This window comes from Rhodnius prolixus, unplaced genomic scaffold (genome assembly GCF_049639745.1).
Source record: "Rhodnius prolixus isolate KJV_2025 unplaced genomic scaffold, Rpr scaffold_5, whole genome shotgun sequence".
Classification (NCBI taxonomy): domain Eukaryota; kingdom Metazoa; phylum Arthropoda; class Insecta; order Hemiptera; family Reduviidae; genus Rhodnius; species Rhodnius prolixus.
The window spans coordinates 449,178-474,865 of NW_027411624.1; the positions used below are offsets into that span (position 1 = coordinate 449,178).

At 35.7% G+C, this 25,688-nt stretch overlaps 2 protein-coding genes across 2 annotated transcripts in view; one reads left to right on the forward strand and one right to left on the reverse strand.

Moving 5' to 3' along the window:
- Positions 1–791: 791 nt before the first annotated feature.
- The window catches only part of LOC141458262 (uncharacterized), a 254,511-nt gene continuing 229,614 nt past the window's right edge, over positions 792–25,688 (forward strand). The window contains exons 1-2 of the mRNA XM_074136004.1: positions 792–974; positions 18,946–18,991. Coding sequence (XP_073992105.1) covers positions 831–974; positions 18,946–18,991 — 190 coding nt within the window. The 5' untranslated portion in view covers positions 792–830. The remainder of the gene's footprint in view (positions 975–18,945; positions 18,992–25,688) is intronic.
- On the reverse strand, positions 21,802–23,635 carry LOC141458736 (uncharacterized). Its single transcript, XM_074137104.1, has 4 exons — positions 23,285–23,635; positions 22,815–23,008; positions 22,121–22,228; positions 21,802–22,018 (listed from the first exon to the last, which is right to left on the reverse strand). The coding sequence occupies exons 1-4, from the start codon at positions 23,405–23,407 to the stop codon at positions 21,859–21,861; spliced, it is 585 nt and encodes a 194-aa protein (XP_073993205.1). The 5' UTR covers positions 23,408–23,635; the 3' UTR covers positions 21,802–21,858.

The window sequence follows — 25,688 nt, forward strand, 5'->3', positions numbered from 1 at the left end:
GATTAGCCTTCAATTTAGACTTTTAACATCTATCATATTGCCAACGTTTTGCAATACAACGTATGTCTTAAGAATGCCTAGATATAACAGAATCTTAAAAACAATTTTATGAAAGGAATCGAACCGATCAACAGCACTCCATAGACCACTGCCTGTCGTTAGAGAGAACTTCTTTCTGTTTCCGGTCAAATTCGAAGAAATATTTAGAGATCACTGCTGGAGCAAATGGACCAAATTTTTGTAATGTAAGTATAGCGAATACAACGGTGGTATCCGCACTAAAGATGAAGCTGAAGCACATCTACTGATACTATAAACATAAAACTTCCAAACTTGGAAATCTTTTAAGATAATTTGTTATTCAATACGAAAGAGACTGAAAAATTTATTCAGTAGAGCGCGTGAACGATTTGATCATAACAATGGAATGTGCAAAAGGAATCTCGAAGGTATTTCACCTCAGATTTTGATTTTGTAATAACTGCATTAGAGTATTTTGAACAAAGATCAATTTAAATCTGATATCTGATAAAGTTGAAGAAATATATTCCATTGCATCTTTTATCAAACTACCGTATTGCATTGACAAGGGATGCCCATTGTGGCTGAGTATAGCAGGGCAAACGCTAACAACTTGACGAGAAAGACGACGGTTCATTAATGCGTTTTAGTGAATAGTAACGCATTCTGTTCCCTGAAAAGGAAAGTCGGTAAGTTGCAAGAAAGTCCGCTAGGCTGCACTATCATAAAACAAGAACCATAAACCAACACTAGGATGAACCTAGTGCGGCTGTTACAGTTCCGCCGACGGTTAGACAGTAAAGTTGGCCATGTCAGACTCGGCTTTCAGTTCGCCGGCTAAGAGCGCCCGTTCCTCCAGCCAAGATTCCGGCGGCTCAGACTCTGAGGACACAGTGTTAGATCCGGATCTAGTTGTGATTACTTCGTACCTTAAGTACAGGGACACCAAGCGGGTACGTATTTCTCTTAGCGTTATCTTCAATTTTTGTACATTTCTTTCCCTACATTCTCAATCAAATACTTAACTGACACTGTAGCAGGTAGGCCTCGTTTCAGCCGTTTCTAGTTGCGTAAAACCTGGCGATATCATAACAGAAATCAATGGTGGATCGATCCGATTTTTCGACAGTCAAAAACTTCCAACAACGAAAATAATTCTCAAAATCATGGGTAATGTTCATTTTAATTAACTCTATGTTTTGTGAGCAATCCTGTTCTTTTCTAATGTATACAATAATATATTTCATAGCTTATACATTAGCAGTTATAACGATGGGCTGCTTCTACATCGACTCGAGAATCGACTTAACGTCCCCCCTTCTGAGACCGATCAGTTGATCGGTAGTTAATCACGTAGTTACGTGAGGTCAGTTTTAACTGTATTTGAAGTTTTCAGAATGACAAAGGTTGTTCTTATTTAGGTTTTTCAGTCTAAACGTATTAATAAAAGCACCAAACTGCTAAACACATTCTTGTCGTGCTAAAGTAGCTGAGTCAGTGTCGGCCAGTAGCTGAATCAAGTGAATGTTGAACTGTGGACCCAGCGAGCTCTGATTGGCTAAAAGGAAAGGGCAGTGCAAGTATCAAAGTTTTGGTCAAACTAACTTCTAATGGGCCATGTTCTTCAATTGTTTTATAGGATTTGTAGATGTAGCAAAGAGATAGCATTAACTTTCAGAGGTCGCTGAATCGCTAGTCCACTTGGTCTTCACACACCACCACTGAGTTCTACGTTTACCAAGAATAGTAAGTAAACCTTTACATGGTTGGAACCCCAGCCCAAATGGGAGATTAGAAGACTGTATTAACCTTGCCTGACATTTCCATATCTAAACTACATTGGCACCCTACCAAATTACCATGCCAACTCTGCCATGTTATTCCACTTTTTAATATGTTTTTCTTCCTAATTCATGTACTAATTTCCTACAACTTTTTCCCTAATTTTTAGTACAACACAAAGACACAAAGAAAAGTTCTGCGAGTTTTGGAGATTGAGTTTTCACAGGGAAAACCACCGAAAAGTGTTTGTGTGTGAAGAAGTGACTGACTGGTGACCTTGCTGTCTCCCCATACCCGTAGCTCGGAAGGGGGTCCTGAGGGTGTTCACAACACATTTCTTATAAATGTTGTATGTGCTGAGTAGATAAAAGTGAGATCACTCCCCCTCTACACAGAAGTTGGGCAGCTGAAAAATCTCTGTTCTTGAAGGTTTCAGCAGCAGTTTATACCCCTGTGTGCATTCTAAGACTAAGTTCGATGCCAGTGATATCTGCATTTGCTTGAACTTCATTGACTGAGTGGCCTAGGCAAGTTTCTTTTAACATAAATAAAATATCTGAGGACTTTTTTTTTGAATTGCAAACTTTAAAAATTTAAAAGCTTGGATTTAAAAATTGGGTTAAGGGGAAGTGACGAGAGTTATTAAATGCGCGGGGATACTTTGGAAGGAACAGTCATCAGTTGGTCCAGGCATGGAACTTATCTTCCATTCTTCGGGTCCTAATTGTCAGGACTTGATTCAACATTTGCTTTCTCTCAATTGTCCGTAGAGGTTTCCGACATTGCGCATCCATCCACCTAATTAGCTGGAGTAACTTTGGTACGCAAGTCTGGTGAAACTTTATTACAGAATATTGCATGCAAAGCCCTATATTATTAAGTCTATAATAATTCAGTTAAGTGTATCTATGTTTATTATCAGTAGAAGTTGATTTGATAGCGAGTGACGAGGTTGAAGACCATTTGGCCGGTCAGAAAGCTAACTACCGGCCAACTGTGGGGCCACTTCCCTTCTAGAGGCTACTCTCTGTCAGCCCATTCACCCACAGCCATATTCTAATAAAAACTTGGCTCCTCGCCCCCTGCCTCCGAGAAGGTAACCAGAAAAGAGTTCGTAGTACCGTTCAGGTTGAAAGAAGGGTGATTGCAGAGGTCACGCGATCTTTATACTGGCCCAACCGTTTTGTAATCGCTGCCGATAATTTCTCCCGGCAGTTCACCGTATAATTCGGCCGTTACAATACCAGCAAAGGTTACAAAAAGTAATCAAGTCGGGAAATTGTGTCTAGAGAGAGAACACATTGAGGAAAATCTCCTTTTCCACAGCAGATGTTCTCCACTTTTCTATTTTATTAAGACTCCATTGTTTAAGTTTTGAATTTAAATTTCGATGTTATTCATCTGGACTTTGAAAACTTTCTTCAGCTATCTCACTGGAAACTTGGAAAAGCCAGGAAGTCTTAAGGTAGACATTAAGCCCAAGAGCTTAGTGCTTTCGCTCTTACAACACATAAGTTATTTTTCCCACGGCCATCCAGTATAAATGTAAACATTCTGGCGTGAGTGTGCACACCACTTTCCCTTTACTCCCTTTTCAAGATCCGAATTTCAGAAGCATAATTTTCCTTCATCGAACGGAAAAATGGTCTTTACCACTGGTTACGAGTCTGGAAGTACTTCTTGGCAACATGAGCTTACTTTTTTAGTAAGAGTTACTTGTATATTCCTTTCGGCCTATTTATTTGGATGTACCAAAGGTTCTTTAAAGGTACTTCTTTTACTCTCGCTACCAGTATCGACGGTCAGTTCTGTCCTAAAACATAATTTAACTTTTGCAAGAATTGAGCTGGTAGAACCTCAGAAGCATTTTGAAGCTCCTTATTTTTAATAGGGAGGCGGTGTATACCAGATAACAAGTGTGACAGCTGTGTGGCATGGCATCAACGGGCGGCTTTCTGCGGAATATCAAGTAGCTCCAGACAACATCAACCTCATACATATGAATATAGTTGTCTCCATATATACTAATATTCTCACTTGCTTCCACAGACGGCCTGGCAAAACAAAAATGGAAAGAGGTGCCCTTTGGAAACAATATTTGTTGTGAAATACTCCCCCGTCTCCAATAGCAACAGTTCTGTCATTACATTTATTCCAACATACTAAATTATTAAACGTTTTTTCTTGTCTTTAATAGTAGTTAGAGGCGTGGCCCGCAAAGTTTACAAGTATTGAGGTAGTTAGATTTGATTCCCGGTCTTGGCCTTGGATTTCACTCATTCTGAACCGAGATATTGACAGCGAATCCTCAAACTCAGCACTTCTCTTACCGTGAAAGAGAAAATAAAACCAGGAACAAAATTAGAAATCAGATCCAAACATTAGATTTCATTAATTCCTCCATTTACCGGCATTCAATAAATATCTTCTTTCAACTTTTCGAGGTAACAGTCTGAGCTATCCCAAAGTAATAACGCGGAAAATCAATTTTTGTACGGAAATAAATAAATCGTTGCATTAAGATTGCAGTAAGTGCTAAACGTCATGGTAGGAAGTTCAAACAGGAAGTGAAAAGAGGACATGTTTAATCAGTCGGCACAGAACTAAAGGCCCGTTTGGCGCCAAATACAGTGGAAATAATCTGCCGAGTGGAGTCCACGTGGACTGGTCTTGCCGTAGGGTGCGCTGGCCAAGTATATTCCATTAGAGTGGTGCTACCTCTACAGCACATTCCTTAGAACAACCCACCCACAATTGCTTTAGCAGTGTTTTCTTTTTAAAATCACGTCACAGCCGGTAAGATACGTGTGACGTGGAAGAATATGCATTTTCATTCGTTCCTACAGTAATTACAATGTTTAATTGCCAATATTTCTGAAAGGCCATTTCTATTTGCTTTCTAGTGTGAACCACGTATTGATATGGAATTTTGTTCTCTTATACACTTTGTTTTTCTCAATTATAAACTATAGTTATTTTGTGCACAGATCTAAAAAGGTAGAAGATATAAAGTGTTGAAAATTATTTGGGTCATGAAATTCTGTAAAATTGTGGCCGTTCTATATCTCTCACTGTGAACCACGTATTGATATGGAATTTTGTTCTCTTATGCACTTTGTTTTTCTCAATTATAAACTATAGTTATTTTGTGCACAGATCTAAAAAGGTAGAAGATATAAAGTGTTGAAAATTTTTTGGGTCATGAAATTCTGTAAAATTATGGCCGTTCTATATGTCCCACTGTGAACCACGTATTGATATGGAATTTTGATCTCTTTTACACTTTGTTTTTCTCAATTATAAACTATATTTATTTTGTGCACAGATCTAAAAAGGTAGAAGATATAAAGTGTTGAAAATTTTTTGGGCAATGAAATTCTGTAAAATTAAGGCCGTTCTATATCTTCCACTGTGAACCACGTATTGATATGGAATTTTGATCTCTTTTACACTTTGTTTTTCTCAATTACAAACTATAGTTACTTTGTGCACAGATCTAAAAAGGTAGAAGATATAAAGTGTTGAAAATTATTTAGGTCATGAAATTCTGTAAAATTGTGGCCGTTCTATATCTCTCACTGTGAACTACGTATTGATATGGAATTTTGTTCTCTTATGCAGTTTGATTTTCTCAATTACAAACTATAGTTACTTTGTGCTAAGATCTAAAAAGGTAGAAGATATAAAGTGTTGAAAATTTTTTGGGTCATGAAATTTTGTAAAATTAAGGCCGTTCTATATCTCCCACTGTGAACCACGTATTGATATGGAATTTTGTTCTCTTCTACACTTTGTTTTTGTCAATTATAAACTATAGTTATTTTGTGCACAGATCTAAAAAGGGAGATGATATAAAGGGTTGAAAATTTTTTGGGTCATGAAATTCTGTAAAATTAAGGCCCTTCTATATCTTCCACTGTGAACCACGTATTGATATGTAATTTTGATCTCTTTTACACTTTGTTTTTCTCAATTATAAACTATAGTTATTTTGTGCAAAGATCTAAAATAGGTAGAAGATATAAAGGTTTTTTTTTTTTGGGTCATGAAATTCTGTAAAATTGTGGCCGCTTTATATCTCCCACTGTGAACCACGTATTGATATGGAATTTTGTTCTCTTATACACTTTGTTTTTCTCAATTACAAACTATAGTTACTTTGTGCACAGATCTAAAAAGGTAGAAAATATAGTGTTGAAAATTATTTGGGTCATGAAATTCTGTAAAATTGTGGCCGTTCTATATCTCTCACTGTGAACTACGTATTGATATGGAATTTTGTTCTCTTATGCAGTTTGTTTTTCTCAATTACAAACTATAGTTACTTTGTGCTAAGATCTAAAAAGGTAGAAGATATAAAGTGTTGAAAATTTTTTGGGTCATGAAATTTTGTAAAATTAAGGCCGTTCTATATCTCCCACTGTGAACCACGTATTGATATGGAATTTTGTTCTCTTATACACTTTGTTTTTGTCAATTATAAACTATAGTTATTTTGTGCACAGATCTAAAAAGGTAGAAGATATAAAGTGTTGAAAATTATTTGGGTCATGAAATTCTGTAAAATTGTGGCCGTTCTATATCTCCCACTGTGAACCACGTATTGATATGGAATTTTGTTCTCTTATACACTTTATTTTTGTCAATTATAAACTATAGTTATTTTGTGCACAGATCTAAAAAGGCAGAAGATATAAAGTGTTGAAAATTATTTGGGTCATGAAATTCTGTAAAATTGTGGCCGTTCTATATCTCTCACTGTGAACCACGTATTGATATGGAATTTTGTACTCTTATGCACTTTGTTTTTCTCAATTATAAACTATAGTTATTTTGTGCACAGATCTAAAAAGGTAGAAGATATAAAGTGTTGAAAATTTTTTGGGTCATGAAATTCTGTAAAATTGTGGCCGCTTTATATCTCCCACTGTGAACCACGTATTGATATGGAATTTTGTTCCCTTATACACTTTGTTTTTCTCAATTACAAACTATAGTTACTTTGTGCACAGATCTAAAAAGGTAGAAGATATAAAGTGTTGAAAATTATTTGGGTCATGAAATTCTGTAAAATTGTGGCCGTTCTATATCTCTCACTGCGAACTACGTATTGATATGGAATTTTGTTCTCTTATGCAGTTTGTTTTTCTCAATTACAAACTATAGTTACTTTTTGCTAAGATCTAAAAAGGTAGAAGATATAAAGTGTTGAAAATTTTTTGGGTCATGAAATTTTGTAAAATTAAGGCCGTTCTATATCTCCCACTGTGAACCACGTATTGATATGGAAATTTGTTCTCTTATGCACTTTGTTTTTCTCAATTATAAACTATAGTTATTTTGTGCACAGATCTAAAAAGGTTGAAGATATAAAGTGTTGAAAATTTTTTCGGTCATGAAATTCTGTAAAATTGTGGCCGTTTTATATCTCCCACTGTGAACCACGTATTGATATGGAATTTTGTTCTCTTATACACTTTGTTTTTCTCAATTATAAACTATAGTTATTTTGTGCACAGATCTAAAAAGGTAGATGATATAAAGGGTTGAAAATTTTTTGGGTCATGAAATTCTGTAAAATTAAGGCCCTTCTATATCTTCCACTGTGAACCACGTATTGATATGGAATTTTGATCTCTTTTACACTTTGTTTTTCTCAATTATAAACTATAGTTATTTTGTGCAAAGATCTAAAAAGGTAGAAGATATAAAGGGTTGAAAATTTTTTGGGTCATGAAATTCTGTAAAATTGTGGCCGCTTTATATCTCCCACTGTGAACCACGTATTGATATGGAATTTTGTTCCCTTATACACTTTGTTTTTCTCAATTACAAACTATAGTTACTTTGTGCACAGATCTAAAAAGGTAGAAGATATAAAGTGTTGAAAATTATTTGGGTCATGAAATTCTGTAAAATTGTGGCCGTTCTATATCTCTCACTGCGAACTACGTATTGATATGGAATTTGGTTCTCTTATGCAGTTTGTTTTTCTCAATTACAAACTATAGTTACTTTTTGCTAAGATCTAAAAAGGTAGAAGATATAAAGTGTTGAAAATTTTTTGGGTCATGAAATTTTTTCAAAATTAAGGCCGTTCTATATCTCCCACTGTGAACCACGTATTGATATGCAAATTTGTTCTCTTATGCACTTTGTTTTTCTCAATTATAAACTATAGTTATTTTGTGCACAGATCTAAAAAGGTTGAAGATATAAAGTGTTGAAAATTTTTTCGGTCATGAAATTCTGTAAAATTGTGGCCGTTTTATATCTCCCACTGTGAACCACGTATTGATATGGAATTTTGTTCTCTTATACACTTTGTTTTTCTCAATTATAAACTATAGTTATTTTGTGCACAGATCTAAAAAGGTAGATGATATAAAGGGTTGAAAATTTTTTGGGTCATGAAATTCTGTAAAATTAAGGCCCTTCTATATCTTCCACTGTGAACCACGTATTGATATGTAATTTTGATCTCTTTTACACTTTGTTTTTCTCAATTATAAACTATAGTTATTTTGTGCAAAGATCTAAAAAGGTAGAAGATATAAAGGGTTTTTTTTTTGGGTCATGAAATTCTGTAAAATTATGGCCGTTCTATATCTTCCACTGTAAACCACGTATTGATATGGAATTTTGTTCTCTTATACACTTTGTTTTTGTCAATTATAAACTATAGTTATTTTGTGCACAGATCTAAAAAGGTAGATGATATAAAGGGTTGAAAATTTTTTGGGTCATGAAATTTTGTAAAATTATGGCCGTTCTATATCTCCCACTGTGAACCACGTATTGATATGGAATTTTGTTCTCTTATACACTTTGTTTTTCACAATTATAAACTATAGTTATTTTGTGCACAGATCTAAAAAGGTAGAAGTTATAAAGGGTTGAAAATGTTTTGGGTAATGAAATTTTGTACAATTATCGCCGTTCTATATCTCCTACTGTTAACCACGTATTGATATGGAATTTTGTGCAATTATACACTTTGTTTTTGTCAATTATAAACTATAGTTATTTTGTGCACAGATCTAAAAGTGTTGAAAATGATTTGGGTCATGAAATTCTGTAAAATTGTGGCCGTTCTATATCTCTCACTGTGAACCACGTATTGATATGGAATTTTGTTTTCTTATGCAGTTTGTTTTTCTCAATTACAAACTATATTTACTTTGTGCTCAGATCTAAAAAGGTAGAAGATATAAAGGGTTGAAAATTTTTGGGGTCATGAAATTTTGTAAAATTAGGGCCGTTCTATATCTCCCACTGTGAACCACGTATTGATATGGAATTTTGTTCTCTTATGCACTTTGTTTTTCTCATTTATAAACTATAGTTATTTTGTGCACAGATCTAAAAAGGTTGAAAATATAAAGTGTTGAAAATTATTTGGGTCATGAAATTCTGTAAAATTGTGGCCGTTCTATATCTCTCACTGTGAACCACGTATTGATATGGAATTTTGTTCTCTTATGCAGTTTGTTTTTCTCAATTACAAACTATATTTACTTTGTGCTCAGATCTAAAAAGGTAGAAGATATAAAGGGTTGAAAATTTTTGGGGTCATGAAATTTTGTAAAATTAGGGCCGTTCTATATCTCCCACTGTGAACCACGTATTGATATGGAATTTTGTTCTCTTATGCACTTTGTTTTTCTCATTTATAAACTATAGTTATTTTGTGCACAGATCTAAAAAGGTAGAAAATATAAAGTGTTGAAAATTATTTGGGTCATGAAATTCTGTAAAATTATGGCCGTTCTATATGTCCCACTGTGAACCACGTATTGATATGGAATTTTGATCTCTTTTACACTTTGTTTTTCTCAATTATAAACTATATTTATTTTGTGCACAGATCTAAAAAGGTAAAAGATATAAAGGGTTGAAAATTTTTTGGGTCATGAAATTCTGTAAAATTGTGGCCGCTTTATATCTCCCACTGTGAACCACGTATTGATATGGAATTTTGTTCCCTTATACACTTTGTTTTTCTCAATTACAAACTATAGTTACTTTGTGCACAGATCTAAAAAGGTAGAAGATATAAAGTGTTGAAAATTATTTGGGTCATGAAATTCTGTAAAATTGTGGCCGTTCTATATCTCTCACTGCGAACTACGTATTGATATGGAATTTTGTTCTCTTATGCAGTTTGTTTTTCTCAATTACAAACTATAGTTACTTTTTGCTAAGATCTAAAAAGGTAGAAGATATAAAGTGTTGAAAATTTTTTGGGTCATGAAATTTTGTAAAATTAAGGCCGTTCTATATCTCCCACTGTGAACCACGTATTGATATGGAAATTTGTTCTCTTATGCACTTTGTTTTTCTCAATTATAAACTATAGTTATTTTGTGCACAGATCTAAAAAGGTTGAAGATATAAAGTGTTGAAAATTATTTGGGTCATGAAATTCTGTAAAATTGTGGCCGTTCTATATCTCTCACTGCGAACTACGTATTGATATGGAATTTGGTTCTCTTATGCAGTTTGTTTTTCTCAATTACAAACTATAGTTACTTTTTGCTAAGATCTAAAAAGGTAGAAGATATAAAGTGTTGAAAATTTTTTGGGTCATGAAATTTTTTCAAAATTAAGGCCGTTCTATATCTCCCACTGTGAACCACGTATTGATATGCAAATTTGTTCTCTTATGCACTTTGTTTTTCTCAATTATAAACTATAGTTATTTTGTGCACAGATCTAAAAAGGTTGAAGATATAAAGTGTTGAAAATTTTTTCGGTCATGAAATTCTGTAAAATTGTGGCCGTTTTATATCTCCCACTGTGAACCACGTATTGATATGGAATTTTGTTCTCTTATACACTTTGTTTTTCTCAATTATAAACTATAGTTATTTTGTGCACAGATCTAAAAAGGTAGATGATATAAAGGGTTGAAAATTTTTTGGGTCATGAAATTCTGTAAAATTAAGGCCCTTCTATATCTTCCACTGTGAACCACGTATTGATATGTAATTTTGATCTCTTTTACACTTTGTTTTTCTCAATTATAAACTATAGTTATTTTGTGCAAAGATTTAAAAAGGTAGAAGATATAAAGGGTTTTTTTTTTTGGGTCATGAAATTCTGTAAAATTATGGCCGTTCTATATCTTCCACTGTAAACCACGTATTGATATGGAATTTTGTTCTCTTATACACTTTGTTTTTGTCAATTATAAACTATAGTTATTTTGTGCACAGATCTAAAAAGGTAGATGATATAAAGGGTTGAAAATTTTTTGGGTCATGAAATTTTGTAAAATTATGGCCGTTCTATATCTCCCACTGTGAACCACGTATTCATATGGAATTTTGTTCTCTTATACACTTTGTTTTTCACAATTATAAACTATAGTTATTTTGTGCACAGATCTAAAAAGGTAGAAGTTATAAAGGGTTGAAAATGTTTTGGGTAATGAAATTTTGTACAATTATCGCCGTTCTATATCTCCTACTGTTAACCACGTATTGATATGGAATTTTGTTCTCTTATGCACTTTGTTTTTCTCATTTATAAACTATACTTATTTTGTGCACAGATCTAAAAAGGTTGAAAATATAAAGTGTTGAAAATTATTTGGGTCATGAAATTCTGTAAAATTGTGGCCGTTCTATATCTCTCACTGTGAACCACGTATTGATATGGAATTTTGTTCTCTTATGCAGTTTGTTTTTCTCAATTACAAACTATATTTACTTTGTGCTCAGATCTAAAAAGGTAGAAGATATAAAGGGTTGAAAATTTTTGGGGTCATGAAATTTTGTAAAATTAGGGCCGTTCTATATCTCCCACTGTGAACCACGTATTGATATGGAATTTTGTTCTCTTATGCACTTTGTTTTTCTCATTTATAAACTATAGTTATTTTGTGCACAGATCTAAAAAGGTAGAAAATATAAAGTGTTGAAAATTATTTGGGTCATGAAATTCTGTAAAATTGTGGCCGTTCTATATCTCTCACTGTGAACTACGTATTGATATGGAATTTTGTTCTCTTATGCAGTTTGTTTTTCTCAATTACAAACTATAGTTACTTTGTGCTAAGATCTAAAAAGGTAGAAGATATAAAGTGTTGAAAACTATTTGGGTCATGAAATTCTGTAAAATTGTGGCCGTTCTATATCTCCCACTGTGAACCACGTATTGATATGGAATTTTGTTCTCTTATACACTTTATTTTTGTCAATTATAAACTATAGTTATTTTGTGCACAGATCTAAAAAGGTAGATGATATAAAGGGTTGAAAATTTTTTGGGTCATGAAATTCTGTAAAATTAAGGCCCTTCTATATCTTCCACTGTGAACCACGTATTGATATGGAATTTTGATCTCTTTTACACTTTGTTTTTCTCAATTATAAACTATAGTTATTTTGTGCACAGATCTAAAAAGGTAGAAGATATAAAGTGTTGAAAATTATTTGGGTCATGAAATTCTGTAAAATTGTGGCCGTTCTATATCTCTCACTGTGAACCACGTATTGATATGGAATTTTGTACTCTTATGCACTTTGTTTTTCTCAATTATAAACTATAGTTATTTTGTGCACAGATCTAAAAAGGTAGAAGATATAAAGTGTTGAAAATTTTTTGGGTCATGAAATTCTGTAAAATTATGGCCGTTCTATATGTCCCACTGTGAACCACGTATTGATATGGAATTTTGATCTCTTTTACACTTTGTTTTTCTCAATTATAAACTATATTTATTTTGTGCACAGATCTAAAAAGGTAGAAGATATAAAGGGTTGAAAATTTTTTGGGTCATGAAATTCTGTAAAATTGTGGCCGCTTTATATCTCCCACTGTGAACCACGTATTGATATGGAATTTTGTTCCCTTATACACTTTGTTTTTCTCAATTACAAACTATAGTTACTTTGTGCACAGATCTAAAAAGGTAGAAGATATAAAGTGTTGAAAATTATTTGGGTCATGAAATTCTGTAAAATTGTGGCCGTTCTATATCTCTCACTGCGAACTACGTATTGATATGGAATTTTGTTCTCTTATGCAGTTTGTTTTTCTCAATTACAAACTATAGTTACTTTTTGCTAAGATCTAAAAAGGTAGAAGATATAAAGTGTTGAAAATTTTTTGGGTCATGAAATTTTGTAAAATTAAGGCCGTTCTATATCTCCCACTGTGAACCACGTATTGATATGGAAATTTGTTCTCTTATGCACTTTGTTTTTCTCAATTATAAACTATAGTTATTTTGTGCACAGATCTAAAAAGGTTGAAGATATAAAGTGTTGAAAATTTTTTCGGTCATGAAATTCTGTAAAATTGTGGCCGTTTTATATCTCCCACTGTGAACCACGTATTGATATGGAATTTTGTTCTCTTATACACTTTGTTTTTCTCAATTATAAACTATAGTTATTTTGTGCACAGATCTAAAAAGGTAGATGATATAAAGGGTTGAAAATTTTTTGGGTCATGAAATTCTGTAAAATTAAGGCCGTTCTATATCTTCCACTGTGAACCACGTATTGATATGGAATTTTGATCTCTTTTACACTTTGTTTTTCTCAATTATAAACTATAGTTATTTTGTGCAAAGATCTAAAAAGGTAGAAGATATAAAAGGTTGAAAATTTTTTGGGTCATGAAATTCTGCAAAATTGTTTCCGTTCTATATCTCCCTTTGTGAACCACGTATTGATATGGAATTTTGTTCTCTTATACACTTTGTTTTTCTCAATTATAAACTATAGTTATTTTGTGCACAGATCTAAAAAGGTAGATGATATAAAGGGTTGAAAATTTTTTGGGTCATGAAATTCTGTAAAATTAAGGCCGTTCTATATCTTCCACTGTGAACCACGTATTGATATGGAATTTTGATCTCTTTTACACTTTGTTTTTCTCAATTATAAACTATAGTTATTTTGTGCAAAGATCTAAAAAGGTAGAAGATATAAAAGGTTGAAAATTTTTTGGGTCATGAAATTCTGCAAAATTGTGTCCGTTCTATATCTCCCTTTGTGAACCACGTATTGATATGGAATTTTGTTCTCTTATACACTTTGTTTTTGTCAATTATAAACTATAGTTATTTTGTGCACAGATCTAAAAAGGTAGATGATATGAATGGTTTGAAATTTTTTGGGTCATGAAATTCTGTAAAATTGTGTCCGTTCTATATCTCCCACTGTGAACCACGTATTGATATGGAATTTTGGTCTCTTATACACTTTGTTTTTTTCAATTATAAACTATAGTTATTTTGTGCACAGATCTAAAAAGGTAGAAGATATAAAGGGTTGAAAATTTTTTGGGTCATGAAATTCTGTAAAATTGTGTCCGTTCTATATCTCCCACTGTGAACCACGTATTGATATGGAATTTTGATCTCTTTTACACTTTGTTTTTCTCAATTATAAACTATAGTTATTTTGTGCAAAGATCTAAAAAGGTAGAAGATATAAAAGGTTGAAAATTTTTTGGGTCATGAAATTCTGTAAAATTATGGCCGTTCTATATCTCCCTCTGTGAACCACGTATTGATATGGAATTTTTTTCTCTTATACACTTTGTTTTTCTCAATTATAAACTATAGTTATTTTGTGTACAGATTTAAAAAGGTAGAAGATATAAAGGGTTGAAAATTTTTGGGTCATGAAATTCTGTAAAATTGTGGCCGTTCTATATCTCCCACTGTGAACCACGTATTGATATGGAATTTTGTTCTCTTATACACTTGGTTTTTCTCACTTATAAACTTTAGTTATTTTGTGCACAGATCTAAAAAGGTAGGAGATATAAAGGGTTGAAAATTTTTTGGGTCATGAAATTCTGTAAAATTGTGGCCGTTCTATATCTCCCACTGTGAACCACGTATTGATATGGAATTTTGTTCTCTTATACACTTTGTTTTTCTCAATTATAAACTATAGTTAGTTAGTATATTATTTAATTTTATTGTTGCGCGAGGAAAATATATACATATATATATATATATTTTTTTTCGCCCATCAACAGCTGAGGTCATTAAAGCCCGGAGCTTTTTCCAGTGCACGTCCGGCCTCCGGACAGTGTTCTCTCGTTACAGAGAACACTGTCCATCAACGGACAGTGAGCTGTAAGAAGCTCCTAGGAAGAGAAAATCTAAGGGTCAGCTACTGGATTCGAACCCGGCACCTCCGCGTTGGAGTCCCGTATGCTAACCTCATAGCTAATCCCTTCCCTACATATAATTGTGTTCCGCGTCTATGAAAAGGTTAAGAACCACTGGTCTAGAGACTCGTGAAGAAGTCGAAGTCTACAAAAATTAACCGAAAAGTATTTATTGTAGACGCTTAGAAAAAGGGCCTCGCCAAAACGTGGTTCGAACCATTGGTTGAAAAGCCATAAAAGTGGATGATTAAATTAGTTTGATTAACGATTGAAATTGAACTAATTCGGTGATTAAAATTAAAGTTCAATTTAATTCTCAGATTTAATCATAATTTTTTTAGTTTGATTAAATTAGTTTTATTGACGATTAAATTTGAAATTAAAATAATTGTCATATGATTAAAATTACGATTAAATTCGCCGATACCAAACCTACAGAACTGACCATCCTGATGGTACTGCACATGGCGGTTCTGCTATTCTCATAAAAAATTCATTATCTCACTTTCCCATTCCATACAATGCCTCAAACTACATACAACCTACTGTGATCTCTCTCCAAAGTGAACCCTTCCACTACAACATTGCTTCAGTGTACTGTCCACCTAATCACACAATCCTTCAAAACCAATTTCTATCCTTCTTCCAGTCTCTGGGTCCCAGGTTCATAAGCGGTGGGGACTACAATGCGAAGCATCCTCGCTGGGGTAGTCGGGTGGCAAACCCAAGAGGACGCCTACTCTACAATGCACTCTCTCTAACTAGCTACTCATACATATCACCTTCTCAACCAACTTACTGGCCGACTGCTCCCAATAAACTCCCTGACTTGCTTGACTTTTTCATCTGCTCTAACATCTCATCATTTCATACTCACTCATTCACCTTAAATGAACTCTCCTCTGATCATAGTCCAGTCATCCTCACAATAGACATCCACCACAAACTTAGACCACCAAAACCAACGCTAATAAACGGACCTTTAGACTGGGACTTCTTCAGAGACTTACTTGAGAAGAAAATTGACCTCAAAATACCTCTCAAAACACCCCAAGAATTAGACAATACCGTTGATCACTTCACTGCCGCCATCCAGCAGAGTATCTGGCAAGCGACGACTAACTGCACCGCTAAAAAACCTGCTCGCATACCTTATAACTTACCCCTCTATTTGCGCACACTCATAACTAACAAACGACGAACGAGATCTCTCTGGCAACGTACAAAATACCCATCTCATAAACAACAACTTAATCACCTGACAAACCAACTTAAAAAAGAACTCCGTAAATACTACAACAAACAATACACCGAATATACCAAATCTCTGACTACTGAAGACAACTCCCTTTGGGCTGCCACTAGACGTATTCTAAAATTTCAACCTACCTCCTCTTCTCTTCGTACTACTGACGGTTCCTGGGCTAAATGTGACTCGGAAAAAGCTGAGCTATTTGCAACGCACCTTTCAACTGTCTTCATTCCGCATCCTGACGTTCTCAACTCACAACATACTCAAGACGTTATTAGGGACTTAGACATACCTTTACCTCTTTCTATGCCTCCAAAACCGTTCACACCCTCCCAAGTCAAGCAAGTCATTATTAATCTCAATAAAAAAAAGAGCCCTGGTTACGATCTAATTACTGCCAACATCCTACTCCAACTACCCAAAAAAGCAATAGTCTTCCTCACTACCATTTACAACTCTATTCTCAGAACTACTTACTACCCTATACTCTGGAAATTTTCTACAGTTCGAATGATACCCAAGCCCAACAAACCGACTCAACTACCTTCTTCCTATCGACCGATAAGCCTACTGCCTCTCTTGGGCAAAATATTCGAGAGACTTCTGTTACCACGCCTCTACGAAATTACAGAATCTCTCGAAATTATACCGGACCATCAGTTTGGTTTCAGAAGCTGCCACTCGACGATCCAGCAGGCCCATCGTGTTGTAGACACCATCGCTTCTTCACTCGAGCGAAAACAGTACTACGCTGGAGTATTCCTCGATGTTTCGCAAGCCTTTGACCGAGTCTGGCACGAAGGTCTACTGTGGAAACTAAAACACATCCTTTCTAGCACTTATTACCTCATACTCAGCTCTTACCTCTCTGACAGATTCTTTCAAGTTCTTCAAGGCACTACTCACTCTTCCATCTATCCCGTCCTTGCTGGTGTGCCACAGGGAAGTGTCTTAGCTCCTCTTCTTTACACAATCTACACTGCCGACTTACCTTCTAACCTTAATACCTCTATTTACACCTTCGCTGACGACACTGCCATTCTCTCCACACACTCTGACCCTATCCTCGCAGTACGCTCACTACAGTCCCACCTTCACTCAATAGAACCTTGGTTAGAAAACTGGCGTATAAAAATTAACCCAACTAAATCTAAATACATAGTCTTCACACTCAAACGTCAAACTCCGCCACCTGTCTTCTTACATCACACACCTATCCCACCAGCCGACCATGTGCGGTACCTTGGAATGTACCTAGACAAGAGACTTACCTGGAACCCCCATACGAGACTTAAACGTACCGAACTAAACAAACGATACAAACTTCTAGCCAGGCTACTCGACAAACGCTCAAAACTCTCACTACAGAACAAACGACGACTCTATACAGCCCTTCTCACACCAATATGGACTTACGGACTCGAACTTTACGGTACAGCTAAAAAATCCAACCTCAATAGACTACAAACACTGCAATCCAAAATTCTCCGCCGCATACTAGACGCTCCATTCTATGTAAGCAACCACACTATACATACAGATCTCCAAATTCCACTTATCTCCGAACTTGCCAAAATTCGATACAAAAATTTTCACCAAAAACTCTCACTGCATCCCAACCCTTTAGCTGCAAACCTGTCTACAACTACGCTACCCTCCAATCCTCGAAGACGGCTGAGGCGCCGTTGGCCCCGTGACCAACTGGGTGACTAACGGCGGCCATCAATGGATGACCGTCATTCACGTATGCCACGCTATTGACATACTTTCATCGCATTTACCTATTGTACCTGTAGGTACAGGTGTAAATTTCATTAAAAGGATAATAAAAAAAAAAAAAAAAAATTCGCCGATTACCTAAATTCTGATTAAAATTAAAAATAAATTTAATCAATTAAAAAATTTAATCAATTAAATTTAGAATTAAATTTTTTTTTTAATCAGGGCCCAACTCTGGTTTCTACTTGTTTCGAAAGATCAAAGAAGTATTGGACTCGCCCAGAATATTCGCTCTCAATTTTGAAGTTCTCTCGGTCTAATTTGATCATGTTCAGTATTTCAAACCGGCTTGAAATACGCTCCGCCCATTTCCTGTACAATTGCATTGAGTAGTTGTAAAACTTTTATTTGAATTTTCCATAAAAAAATCAATTCATACTTGCGGTATTTCTGTATTTTGGTACAAGGTTATTTGGGCATTTCTTTAAGACTATGTGTATTTACTCTTCTGCAAATTGTGGTTACACTCACACTATCCAAGTCACACTTCTCTTACTCCACAACTTTTTTTACGGTAGTAGTTATATTTTAATGTTGAACTTCAAACAAAGCGAACAGTGAACTCTGTTAAAAAACGCTGGTCCTCTGCTTACCTTATATTAAAGTATCGTTTTTCCCGAACATTAGGTAATCGACATAACAGAATCATTACTTGGATAACTCGATTTTTAAGTTTTTATAGATGATTTACCGACAAATTTTCTGCAAATCCGAACTGAAAACAATATATTTTCTTTGTAATAACCATTTCAGACGAACTGGCCAGAATATTTAGAAAAGGCACAGGGTCCCGTAGCTCCTCACGACATTTTTCATTCATTCGATAATTAGTAGCTAACTGGAGACTACTCCTTAATTTCCATGCGTACACATAACCGTTTCAGAATCATGCATATTGGTTGCTCTAATATTTAACCTTAACATATCTGTAATAAATATCAGTTTTTGTAGAGGAATGAATTCTGTTTCAGTGGAAGACAAGGTACGCAGTACTGACGAAAATATCTCCGGCTGCAGGTAAGTCATATTTGATGATTATGATGTTTTTATTTTGGATGTGAGTGCAGCATCTACTACTTCTTAAATGACCTCAACCCAATTACCTGGATTGGGGACAGTTTACATTTCTGGTTATGAGTAGAGACCTTCCATTCAAGATATGCATTAGGGTAATGTTAATAGTAAAACGTGGGCTCCTCTCTTCGTTCACGCACCTAATTTAGCAATATATTTGAGCTTGACGATTGGCAGGTGCACAACTTAGTTTCCGAAAGTTTCCGATGAGCGTGTAAGAGCACAAGAACTTATTTGGCCTCTAGAGCCATTCAGTTCCCTCGAGCTATAGGGAACATTCGCCATTCTTATAATTTCTCAGGTTAGGACCTTCATCTCTATCTGCCCTCCCGTTCCTGGAGTGACCCTCCACAAGATTCTCCTGCTTTTAATTAGAAACACAGTTTAGTTCCAACTGTCGGGCATTGCGCGCTGTACCCATCCCACCAGCAACTCATATTCTACTGTACCATTTTGTAGGAACCCCAGAAGATTGTGAGGGTAAAGTTCGTACTTTTGTTGTTAGCTCAGGGAATGCAAAATATAACTTAAATTTCTGTTAGGATACGAGTCAACTTAACGCGCCAAATTTGTATGAGAGGCCATCTTTAAACAACTATAATTTGTTCTTTTCATTTTTGTAAGAATAAGAATGTTCTTTTCCATTACCAAATTAGTAACATTTTAATAGAATGATTACGTTCGCCGTAGAAAATCTTATCGAGAGGCTAGATCTAAATTATCGTCCACCTCCATTTTGAGACCATTCGCAAACGAACATGAAGTTTCCGCTATTCCTCTCGAGATTTTGTTGACTTGAATCCAGTGAAAGATCTATTAAGTTTCTTTATATGACAGAATAATAAAATGTTCTAATTATATAAATTATGGAAACACATTGTGAATACTTATTTCACAGTATTTCACTAAATTTCTTGTCGAATGACTGGCAGGGCTGCCCCAAGACGCCAAGTTCTGTAGAATTCTTTATTTCCTTCCCTCCAGATGAGGACAGAAGGAATACAAAAAAACTTTTAGAATTAGATTCAAGCGCCAAATTGTAATTTAATACGATAAAAAACAATTTACATACAAACATACTCAAACATATGTAACGGGAAGAAGAATAATACTCGTAAATTACAGAAAAATGTAGCAATTGGCCTTCAGATTTATTTCTTTTTACCAAACCAACGCTAACTTCCAAAAGAGCAACGGGCCGCGTGGTGTTAAAGCACTTGGAAGCTCCAAATTTAGAAAGAGAAATCTGTTGAGAAGAACAAGAAAGCAATTTGGAAACAAATTTAACATCGATTAATTGATTATTATTCTAACAGCTGGAAATCAGCAGCAGAAAAGAAACTATGAATGCAATAGTAGATAGTTGCTGATTTTTAGTTTTTTCTTTTATTTAACCAACACTTTTAAATATTTTTCATTTTTGAATTATTCGTTAAACATCAACTACAGAAACTGCAGCTTTCTCGTTAAATCCCCTCTTTTTCCGATGGTTTTTATGTCTTATTTTTCAATCTAGTTTGGCTCTATCACTGGCAGAAATATTAATAATATATGTATGATGCAATTACAGTTACATTGATGGTTTTTAGAGTTTATTGTTTCTGGTCATTTGTTATTGTTATTTGAGATTAATTTTTGCTAAACAAAAATATAAAACGTAATTTGAACTCTGTTCGGAAGGGCACGGTTGATTTGATGTCGGTTATTTAAAAAAGGAATTTAGAAAGTAGGTGGATCAGTACAGAGCGATTTGCTAGACTACTGGATAGCCAAACTACGTCTTATCAGCTAAATTTTGAGTGAAACTAAAATCGGCTGTTTATAAAGTAATCATTGCAGTGCTAAGAGAAGGAGATGGGGGGGGAGTGTTCGACACATTTGGTGAGTGTGTTGGTAAAGTGCGTGCAGATCGATGTGGACGCGCGTTATGCGGCTGCAGATAAATAATAATCCTCTCACGCGAGCCGCACGCCCACCACCTTTGATTTACTGAGTTTGTCGAGCTGAGGGCCAAGGCAAGTTCATGGGCTCTCCCCCTCGTCACCCATTTAAATGGCTAAAAGAGTGGTGTTCCTGGGCACAAACAGCGACACCCACTGTGGCTTCTCTATGTATTACCAGACCTCCAATGTTCCGCGTAACTAACTTTCACTTTTTGTGGTTAGACAGAAGAAATGTGGAAACAGTTTAGTGTAGAAGGAGCGGCCAGTTCCACGCTTTAGGGATCTTGGGTTTTCTGCGAGCCTAACGTTCAATGCAGACACTCACACATTGTGTCTTCAGAGGTAGTTGGTATGTGCAACTACGATCTGGGTTTAGCAAAACCCCTGAGAAATTCTAGATCATCCCAATCCAAGCTGACACATTACCTTCCAGAATTGCAGTTCGGAGGTGGAATCTACTCACTGTAAAAATATGATAATCTTAGATGTAGCACATTTCTGGTCCTGATTTTGTCAGAGGGGTTGTCTGTCGAATCCAAAATTCCAACCAGCTGCGTAAATGTGTGAGTTGATCCCTATGATCCTGATTCCCACTGATCTATTTTATTTGAAAAAAAACAAAGATGGCAAGTCCTTATAGAGGCACTAATTATTTGAAATTGAAAAAAGCAGTTGAATACTGGATGAGGAATGTATTCGGGTACTTTTAGGAGTACCAATGGGCACATCCTACTGTCGGATTGGGGCGGAAACTGTCGCATTTCCAACCAGGATGGATCTTACATCTAGAATGAAGCAGATACAACAATGAAGTCTTTATTGTGGCTTTTATTAATAAAGTTAAGCAAGAAATGGAATTGAGGTAATCTAGCGACGAGGTCTCAGCGAGAGTGCCATCCCAACCAGACTCACCGGACATCTGGGGTACAGAGCGGCACAGTGCAGGCCAGCCAGTCCGGCCTTGTACGCTTTCAGGTAGGTCCACTGAATTGCCGGCTCCTCGGCAGAAACTGCCACTTCAGGAAATCTGCAACGAGAATCGCTCTTACTCAAAGTACACTGATCTTGATTATTATCTTTAATGTAAATGAAAGAGAGATAAAGTTGTAAATATTAAGCCATTACTTACTTCAAAATAGTTCTAATAATCTCTGACAGAATATCCCTTCTAGGTTGCAGATGTTGAGTACCTTCGCAGAGTGCTCTCAGCATACACTCTTGTCCCGCCAAACCAATCCTGCAAAGGAAGTAGTCACTCTAATATAATGAATCTGGTTGCGTTTGCATAAGTATAGATATCACTCCAACACGTGCATACTCATAGTCTTCACTTCTTCTTACAGCTGAAAAGAGAATTTATTGCGATCGTTGAATTCCCGAGATTGAGTTTTCAAGGCAGATCGCTATGTCAGTCTACATTAATTTAGCATATCCAACAAGCTAAACGTTTTATCGTCAGTCTTTGAAGAAACCCATTTCATAGGGACAATTTCACTTGCTATTGGTCGAGGTAGTTTTCTAAAATTTTATTTTTCCTCCTAAAATATCAGTTTTAAGTCCCCTGCGGCCATTATAGCTCCAGAAGGTAGATCCGAAGAATGTTTGTGTAATTGTTACAACCTTAACATTTCGTGTATTGCACAAGTGCGGCTGTTCAGAACGGCTTCTGTTCCTGTCCAGGTAGTAGTCAGGGTGGGGGACTAGTTGACTAGAGTTAGTGAGGATTAAGTAATTTTACAAAATTGGAAGATTAAAGGTAACGAAGGAGTTGAAACTCTGATAAAATATAGTGAGAGAAATGTTGTGTCGATCTAACAGCTCACCTGTCCAGGACTAATGCAATCCTGGAGTAGATGTAGGACCTATGACTCCTGGCCAGCACGTGGTGCCTCTCTCTGGTGATACCTAACGTCATGGAATTATTTGGCAGGTCGTAGGAAGTAGCCACGGCGACGGCTTCTGTGAATATGTCCGGGTCGTCCGGAGTGACAGCCTTGATTTCCATACAGAATGCAAACTGTAATGTACACAGCACTTACAATCTGATGATCATAGTAATCGCCAAAACATCTCTATTCTACCTCAAAAGTATAACTAGGACATTAAAGTGTCAAAACTATCATATTTTTTTTTAGTTAACTGATATTGCATTCAATTTTAAGTTGTGGATAGAGAATACTAATGTGTATAAGAAAGAGCCGCGATGGTATTCAGCAAGCTTGGAGCACATATTGAGTACTAATATCCAGAGGCGAGTCAATTGGGGTTAATTAAATAAGTTGGGAAGACTTACAGAGAAGGTGCTGCCCTCAGGAAACGTGATGTATCTCTTCACCCTTCGATGACTGCGCGACGTAGGCATGTTGCAAAGACATGCCAGAAGGGTCAGGACTGCTGTGCACTGCAGGTTGGCCATCTCAACACTGTTGGTGGCTGCAAAGTGTTACTTTAACTCGCGCTAACTAGAGCTCTAATTAAGGCGCTAATTACCTGCTGGCCAACCTTCCCCTCACTTGGATTTCCTGTAGTTTTATTTTTTATAAACCGACGAACTTGCTTGTGGGGACCAATAGTTTAGAGAGCGTTTTACAGTGTTATCCAAAGAACTCGGCACATATCTCTGTTCCGACAGAATAGTGCCACATATCTGTTGCATTCAGAGGTATTTCACCAAAATGATGCTTCTGCAAATGGCTACTTCCGTTCTTGATATTCTTTAAGTATAAGTTGTTTCCGCGTTATAACGTATAAATATGGGAAGAAATATTTTACTAAAGGGCCCTGAAGGCGGAAGTGAAATGTGATATTGAGATATTCATTTAAAGGGTATTTAGGTAGCCACGGATCGAATAGTCCTCCTAATATTTCATTCCTGTGAAATTAGCCGCTTTCTCATCTGAATAAAGTTTGATAATTATTAAGTTTGTTTTGGGTTTTAAAGAAGTGATATGTTAGATCTTGGACAAGGAAGTCGGGTGAGTTCACCCTGATTTGTAGTTATTGAGTGTAAACGGAAGCAGATAGTAGATAGCAGATCTGAGTTCTTTTTACTAACCGCTGTTCATTCAGAACTGCAACCGACCCTCGACATGTAGCAAACATGGTGAACAGGAATAAAGAAACTTTGCTGAAATAAATACGGGTTTCTTCAAAGAGTTGTTAATAACTGCTCTGAGAGGATGTCTCACTGGTGTGCTCGCTTGTCAGGTGGCCGGAAGCACGTCACCTACAGATTCGACTTCTTTTTGGAATGTAATTATTGTTGAAGAACAAGAAACAGAAAATAATAAGAAAAAGATTTTTGTAAATGCGCATACTCACACGACTTTTTATTATTACAATTCTGAAAATTTTCTTCACAGTTGGATTTTTTGACTAATTGTAAGTTGTTCCAGTTTTAATAAAATTACTAGTGTATCACGTAGTAACCCTCTTTGTTGAGGCTAGAGCAGACTCTAGCTCTGAAATCAGTCTTCTCAGAAACAGAACTGGAGTAATAAACCAACAAGCGTGATTAGCTTAGTTTGGAATGACAGTTAGTGACTCTTATCTAAAAGATGGCGGTAAAATGTATCCCACTAAAGTCTCACATCCAGTAAATTTTATTCTTTAAATAGTGGATCTTCGCTACCAATTAGAGGCTTTTTTAGTTTGCCGTGTTAGAAAGTAAGACTAAGCTCAAAGCTTAGAAATTAACGTTATCGCATCAACTCTCCAATTGAAGCATTCTGATTGCAGGCTCTAGGTAAATATTGGTAGAAAGAAAGTAATGCCTGTTGAAGGTATTGCAGGCATGCTTTACGTCCAAACACCAAATTTAGGTTTCGTGGTGTCGAATTAATCATTAAAAAAAAATCGTAAGAAAAAGTATGTTTTAGAATTTGGAGTTTGAATATAGGAGCTAGAAAATAGCGCCGAATAGATAGAGCCAAAAGAATGTTTTACACCTGAGCGTTTCAGCATTCTCTGCTGTTTTGGGGTGGAACACATTTGCTCATAAAAATAAGAAAGTGAAGGAACTCCTCTTATTGTGGAGTTGATAAGATCACATTACTTCCTTTCACCAGCGCCAAATCATAGAACTAATCTTTGTGCTTAAGACGAAGAGGTTCTCTAAATAATATCTGGGTGTGGGCGGCGCTCTCCTTCTTACAAAGAAACAAAACGAGAACTACATGGCAAAGTGGCTGTTTGTACTGGAGTCAGTCACGCGACCCAACAGCTGTCAGCAGCACTAACAGTCGAATTCTACAAACAGTCGGTGGAGACTGCATTGCCATTTCTACTTAGCTCACCTCATCTGTAAGAATATCATCTTTCTCAATCAAAATCCCCATTTCAGAATCTAGTTCCACTACTTTAACAGGTTTCCATTGAGAAAATATAAACTAATTCTGAAATGATCTTTCTTTTACCGCTGTTTATTTAATTATTATTTTTGATTCGTAGGTTTTTTAATAAAAGAAAAAGTGAAGTTAAGCTTAATATAGTAGGTGTAGATTGATAGATCCGTGACGTCGAAGTTGCTCTTGGGAAAGTAATGTGACCCCACTTCTCCCGGATGTATTGAGTAGTGTAACCCGTAAAAATTAGTGCAGCGACAGTCCAAGGACATACAACATGGAAATCGTAACAGCTCTTCTTAAAAAAAGTGAAAAAGAATCCTATCGATAAAAAACTACTTGCGGTCGGGAGAT

Excerpts from the sequence above, each read along its gene's own strand:
- LOC141458736 (XM_074137104.1), bottom strand. The coding sequence starts at position 23,407 with ATGGCCAACCTGCAGTGCACAGCAGTCCTGACCCTTCTGGCATGTCTT. Across the intron at positions 22,229-22,814 it reads ATTGCATTAGTCCTGGACAG|GATTGGTTTGGCGGGACAAG; the intron begins GTGAGCTGTTAG and ends CTTCCTTTGCAG. Across the intron at positions 22,019-22,120 it reads ATTATTAGAACTATTTTGAA|ATTTCCTGAAGTGGCAGTTT; the intron begins GTAAGTAATGGC and ends TTCTCGTTGCAG.